Raw genomic sequence first — 7298 nt, forward strand, 5'->3', positions numbered from 1 at the left:
TCGGGGCCCATGTCGGTGTAGTCTATACTAATATCCTGAAAACATGCATTAGGTATTACGTATGAGCCCATTGGTGTTCGATATGGTTTCTTTGGGTTGTGTCTGTCCCAACCATTGCATTCGTCACAAAATAAATCATCGTCATAAAATAAGTCAGTCATATTTTTTATGTGAGGGTGCCACCAGATGTGCGAGGCCTTTTTGGAGGGTCTTTAGTTTGCCTTCGTGTGTGGGGCCATGTGTTTCTCATAAAAGTTCTCGGTCCATCAGTGTGGCCTGCTTCATGGGCATGGGCTGAGTCTGTATAGATATTCAGTCTTTCCTTTTCCTCTGATGAGGACCTGCGTCAATCCGATGATTTCAGCTAATTTGGCCGATGCTGGTTGAGGGATGATGGCTGATTGAAGGGTGACATGTGAACCGTCTGGGAGTTGCTGTTTCCTTCTTCTGCCGTGGGTGGTGGGCATTTTTATGGCCAGGGGATGGTGTTCCCAGTCATTCCCTGGAACTGCGGTTGGTTGTATGCGGGTTGCTGATGCATGGGTGTGGGTCCTGGTTGCTGATGTTCGTACTGTTGAGGTCTATTTCCACCCCTTTCCTTCCCATATGGACCTCTCGTAGAGTTCCACTGGCGTTGTTGTGGTGTGAGTGGGTATGGACACTCTCGTGAGTAGTGCCCTGGAGTTCTACAGTTGAAACAAACCCCTCCTCTTGGATGGCCTGGTATCCATTGCGGCTGGTATGCAAATTGTGGTTGCGGGGGATACCAAGGCCCCGGGTTGGCTGGTTGAGGACCGGCCTGCTGTTGAATCATCTGGGAGATAGTCTGGGCCACTATTTGAGAGATGTCTGTTTTGGTGCCTGTCTCCTTCGTTTCTTCCGCCACCATCTGTTTCTTAGGTTTTTCTCCTTGTTGTGCTTCCTTCAATTGGAGTTTCAGGAGTTGTACCTGGAGGGACTGCACCTGGCTCTCAGCACCCCCTCTTTCCTTGTTGTGCTGGGTCACATGGTGGTGCACATGAGTGTTGAATTGGGTCAGAGGAAGTGCAATCAACCCTACCGTTCCTCTGAGTTTGGTTTTAACATCTCCGGGACACCCGTTGACCACCATTTCCTTCCACATGCTGAGTGTGGTATCAGTGTGATCGAATGGTTCTTCGTGGACCGATCTCCATGTGGTCTTAGCCCTGTCCAGGTATGCTGCAGGTTGCTCACCTGGGTTGATTGTAAAGGAGGATAAGGTGGCATGGTTTCTTTCTGTAGGGTATGCTCTCCGTAGAACTTCCCATAATCTGGTACGGAAGTGGTCTATGGGCAGTGTTGGGGCCCGCCATCCAAGGTCAGCTGCTGTCATGAGGGCCTCCATGGTTCCGTGGTCGGTGGCTCTTGCTAGAAGTGCTTTCATGTCTCCTAGGCAGAGTTGCAGGCCTGACGTAAGTGTCTGCAGTTGAAGTAGCCACGCTGAAGCTCCTCCATGTAGGCTAGGCATCTGTCCCATCAGTGTTGTTAAATCAGTCATTTTCCAGGGCTGGTACTCCACAGTGTGTGCATCACCTGGTGTCGGTCGCAGGGGGTACTGTCCTGCCATCTCCTGCTCTCGCTCTCTTCTATCAGCAATTCTGGAGGACCGACGGAGTGTTTCGGACCCCATTGATTCGGTAACTTTGGTTACTGTTCCTCTCATTATGCCTTCCACACGGTAGGCTCCCTCTCTGTTGTTATCTTGGTTAGCTATTAGCTCCCTGAGTTCCTTAGCTCGAGCTATTGATGATTTCAGCAGCTCCTGCATCTTAGTCACGTTTGGAGCTCCCATCGGAGCTGGGGTGAGCACCATGTCAATTTCTTCTTCGTTTTCGATATCCATGTTCTGATGACAGTCCTCCCTATCCGTCTGATAGAAGTGGTTTGAATCTAATCTTGTTTGTAGGTGTCCTCTGGTTTCAGAGGTGAGAGAGTTCACAGAGGAGCATTGCGGCCTCCGTTCCTGGGGGAGGTCTCCTGCTCCTGGAATCCCAGTTTCGAACTGTTCACATACCATATGGCCAGCCGTTATCCCCAGGGTAATTTCCCCTTTTAACTCCCCTTGGTCTATTCTCAGAACTGGAGCCTGTATTGTGGGAGGTGCCCTGGGCAGGAATGGGTTGTGTGACGGGCTCCGGTGATTTTGTCCCTTTGAGTATGGCTGGGGCTGAACTGCCTCCATTGTCAATTGTGGATATAGTGAGGGAGAAACGGCCACAGGGGGAGCCGTGGGCAAGTTCTCAGGCGGAGCTTTAACATCCCCCGACGCCACAATAGCCACGCACATCATGTCTGGTGTGTTTTTGGGTAGCACCCTCCTACTCTCCTGTATGGCCCATGTACCTATCTTGAGCTCCCCCTCCGCTCTCTCTCTCTCTCTTGTACCTACTTTTTTGAACCTGTGTATCTTGTTTCTCTCCGCCTCACTCGCTTTTGCATGCTCTACTGCGTCCTCTAATTCTGTCTGCATATCTTGGAGTTTCCCCCCTGTAGGTGGTCCTCCGCTAAAATAACCTGCTTGTGTCCATCTTATCCGTAATCCTTTCCACACTTTCTCCACTTTCCCATACTGTTCTTTACCTCCCGCTCTATCAATCATACTCTGATCTAAATATTCATTGAATTTTAGTTTGGGCGTGGTAGCTGCAGACATTTTATCTAGTTCGTCTGATAATGTGTATCATGCGTTATTTAGGTATATTCAATCCTTACTATGTGGTGTTTATTTCTATCGTTGTATGCTTAGATATACTGCTGTACTGGCAATGGCTTATCTCTTCTACCCCCACCCTCGCATACCAAGGGGGTTATCAGTATGTGACGCCCGCCACGTGTCTGTTTCTCCGGTATTTATTTGAATTTGTTCAGCGATTCGTTTAGGTATTTTCTAAAAATGATTCGGCGATTTCCTTTTGGAACAATATATCAGTGAATATATGCGGTTCTATAACAATTTTCAGAGTAATTCTAGCTCTTTAGGAAATATAGATAGAATTTCTAGACAACTAAGAGTTGTTCAGTGAATTATTTAAATACTTTCTGTAAACAATTCAGTAAATTCCTTTATGAACTTATATCAGTAAATTCGAGCGATTCTATAGCAATTGTCAGAATAATTATATATCTTTAGGAAATATGGATAGAATAGAAATACCCAAAAATCAGTGTGTAGCTTTTAGCGTCTGTCAAGCAAAGTCTGTACTAAGCTCGGCGGCTTATTTAAATACTTTCTAGAAACAATTCAGTAAGTTCCTTTATGAACTTATATCAGTAAATTCCAGCGATTCTATAGCAATTGTCAGAATAATTTTAAACTTTAGGCAATATCAACAGGAATGAAAAAAACGAAAATCAGTATTCCAGCCCGGCTGCTGTCAATCAAAATTGCACGGCCATTCGATACTAAGGTGGCTTTGTCTACCAGCACGTGTGCCTAATAGCCCAGTTACGTATCCCAACCTACTCCGCGACAAACGTTTCTTTCAATTTAATTTCCCCCATCTCCAAATCATGGAATGTCAACTCTGGTTCATATTATGTTTATTGTTTGATGTGCAATAGCCACATCATTCCCGATCTCTGTCTTGTGGAAGGCCAAACTTACATATCCTATATCTATTCGACTACACCTCTAACATAACCAATTAAACAGTTTACAACTTATTCAATAGGAACTTTTACGTGCATACTACACTTCTAAGCCACAACCAATTAAACAGTAAGCACTTATTTAATAGGATCTTTTACATGCATACTACACTTCTAATAATAGGCCAATTGATAAAAAATAAAAATACAAATAAAAAATAAAAACGAGCAAAACAAGATCTCCCCGATCAATGTCTTAGGTTCTTATGTAAAAATTTGGGCACCGATTCATACTCACGCCCAGTACTTTCTGATCAAAATTTGGTTTAGGCTATAATACAATATGCAGATTTCGATATAACGGGCTCTGCTCACCTGATATAGAGCGCTCCGATCAGATTTCCTGAGGCAAGATGAATGGCTGGGGAAGTCACTCTTCCGTCTGATTTTTTAGCCGTGATCAGTCTCGTCCTCTCACACTAACTTATAATAGATCGAATTCAAGAATAACCATCCTCTGCTACCAATTTTGTTAGTGTTCAAATACTGGAGAGTTGAGACCAAATCACGGACGCTGGACAGAGTGGATTTCAGTTGTAACAAAAGACAGTTTTAATGAGTCAGAGATATCTTGTCCCGCAGTTTTACGTGCACGGACCTAGTTCACATAACTCGGCAAGGAGCCAGGTGAAAAAGAGGCCTATACAATGGTTACATTCATTTTTATACATAGAATAAAGTAGGTGGAGTCTTGTCGTTTCGGTCTTCTTGACTGGTCGGAGGGTTGGAGGCGGGCCTTGCTCTAGCCAGAGCGGGCCCCATTGGTGCACAGCAAAAGTTCTTTGCTCTTGGGACCGGCCAGTTAGAGGGAGATGAGATGTGTGTTTATATAAGGAAGAGGGGGTCAGTCTTATGGCTGGGTGTATGTGTTCTTACGACGGAATGTCTTTGTTTATATGAGCTATGTGTATGAATATTTATATAACATCAGACATTTTTGGAGGTTGTCGTTTACTTTGTATAACTAATGTCTAACGTAGTCTTCACTTCACTGTCCTTACCTAAACCTGTATCTGTGACTACGGCACCCATCTCCGCTGCTGTGTCAGACGGATAATCAAATTATGATGTAAAATAATCGCTAATGTTTTGGGTGGAAAAGTAAACATTTCCTGATTCAAAACCGATGATACTATTGACAAAAATTGCTAATTCCGCAGTACGCTTTCAATAATACAATGAATTTGTCCACAATTTGCAGATTTCTGTATCATGAATTAATTGGCAACAGCGCAAAGCGAGGCCTGCATCCAGCAACTTCACCAGTCAGTTGAACTGCTTTTGCAGCTGTTTCAGTACAGCACGACAGGGAGAGAGAGGGGGAGAGGGCAAACTCCACTGAACTAGTTTCAATGTATGGAATCACTTGGATTCATGATTTTGGGTAATCTTCTCCTTTCGTACCAGGTGAATAAATGCATCTATGTGAGATTTTGCCTTTTTGTCTTTCAGAGAGTTTTGGAAAAGAAAGTAGTTTCTCCTTGAAACCTGCATCAGGAAACCAGGTATGTTTGGTATTATGCATCTATAGAGACTCTATCCTCTTATTTGGCCTACCATCACTCCTAAATGGTTAATTGTGTGTTTTACGAATGCTGCTCCATCTCCCAGACATCAACATGTCTGTTTTATTTTGCCAGGTGGTTCAACTGACTGCTTTCAAGCCCTCAGGTATTCTCACCGTTTCCTAGGGCAGCTGAATCTGACTTTCATTTAATCTGGCTTTATTCAAAATAATGTGGCTGGCACACATACAATAAGGAACCAGGTTACATTGTCTACTGACAATTTGGTCATCATTTAATCCCCTTCTATTAGTATCTATATTTTCTTCAGATTGAAATGATTTTTGATTGGACAATTATTTTTGACTACATGTAACATCAGGTGTGTGTTTTGTAAACATATTGGCAGCTCTTTTTTGGTTTTTGAAGTGGGCCAGGTCATTCGAGAGCCTGGAACTATAAGGTTCTATCTGCAAAAAAGAGGATTCTGAGATAATTGGCTTTAAAGTTCTGAATCCTAATCGGTTTGAATGGTGTCAGCAATTTTTATTGTGTATTCTTTTGAACATAGCAACATGAATTGGGTATCTAGAGTACTATATAAGTTGAGAACAGTGAACAGAACAAGGCTATATTAATAACTACATTTTGACAAAAAATGCAGATGGAACCTTATAGTGTCAATCTAATTATCAGAAAGGAGAGAGGTGAAAGTTTGTCCTTTGATTTGCTGAATGTTTTCTCTTTTATGGCAAACACCTGATCGGTGGTGTGTGAGTGGCACTTGGGGTCCGATGTTGACAGTCAGAACAATAGGAAACATCATTTTCCTCAGTAGTTAGACAATCAGGCCGATCATCCACTCAAACACCTGCTCCCACAGCTTGACTGTGTCACACGCATGTGTGCACACACACATACGTATTCACGCACACACACACAGACAAACAAACACACACACACACACGCACCCACACACACTCAATCCACCCAATATTTTGTGTTGGGGCAATAATGAAGGTTTTACAAGGTCTAGTCTGTAGTTTTCTTTTTTGAAAAGAAATAATAATCTATTATATTGGACATAATGTGTTGATAGAATAATACATTTTGTGTTACTTTTCTGTTACAACAGGCTGCTGATGGAATGTTTGGAATTGGACACAAAGGCACATTTATCATATAACCTGGTGGGTAGAAAGCGGAATTGCACAGTGGATACCACAAACAGATACACGCAATAGATGCATCCTCTCTCATACAAATATTGTAGATGATGTAAATAGACACACACTCAAATACTGCACATATAGAATACACACACACACACACATACACCCCACATACAGAATGAAAGACTCAAAGATGTGCACACACACACACACACACGCACATAGAGCGTGTGAAGCAGGAAGCGTTTTTTTAGGGCGACAGCTCCTCCTCCACCACAGTGTCCCATTCCCAGGGTCAGGAACCATCTGCTGTTTAGGAAATCGCTGTTCCAGAGAGGCAACACAACATTTGTCGTGTGCATACAGACTTCAGTTTCATTCTCTTTTGCAGAGTGGCTTATCACACCGTCAGTCTTTTTTTTACAGTCATCTTTTTGTGTATGTGTCATTTTGGTTTTTACAGACATAACTAGACAGTAGATGTTACTGTTTTTACAGACATAACTAGACAGTAGACGTTTCTGTTTTTACAGACATAACTAGACAGTAGATGTTACTGTTTTTACAGACATAACTAAACAGTAGACATGACTGTTTTTACAGACATAACTAAACAGTAGACATTACTGTTTTTACAGACATAACTAAACAGTAGACATGACTGTTTTTACAGACAAAACTAGACAGTAGACATCACTGTAAACACTGGAAACTTTGAATCAAGGATTAAAGGCCTATACTACTGTAAGATATTATATGACCAGACAACAAGATTGTGTTGTCAGTGTGAAAACGTGGATAGTAGGATGACAGATCCTCTCATAGATCAACAGCATTATATAGTAGAGATATGCTGCTAACTCACTGTGCACTGTCTGGACAGCTCATAAAGAGACTTTAAGAAGCCTATCACCTGTTGTACAGTACTGTATCACCAACCAACCACTATGTG

At 42.7% G+C, this 7298-nt stretch overlaps 1 protein-coding gene across 1 annotated transcript in view; it reads left to right on the top strand.

Annotated features, from left to right (window-relative positions):
- The window catches only part of LOC139411969 (adhesion G protein-coupled receptor D2), a 28236-nt gene extending 21376 nt beyond the window's left edge, over positions 1–6860 (top strand). The window contains exons 23-25 of the mRNA XM_071158737.1: positions 5122–5174; positions 5310–5340; positions 6310–6860. Of these exons, the coding sequence (XP_071014838.1) occupies positions 5122–5174; positions 5310–5340; positions 6310–6317 (92 nt within the window). The 3' untranslated portion in view covers positions 6318–6860. The remainder of the gene's footprint in view (positions 1–5121; positions 5175–5309; positions 5341–6309) is intronic.
- The last annotated feature ends 438 nt before the right edge of the window (positions 6861–7298 follow it).

This window comes from Oncorhynchus clarkii, chromosome 6 (assembly GCF_045791955.1).
Source record: "Oncorhynchus clarkii lewisi isolate Uvic-CL-2024 chromosome 6, UVic_Ocla_1.0, whole genome shotgun sequence".
In the NCBI taxonomy this organism is placed as follows: domain Eukaryota; kingdom Metazoa; phylum Chordata; class Actinopteri; order Salmoniformes; family Salmonidae; genus Oncorhynchus; species Oncorhynchus clarkii.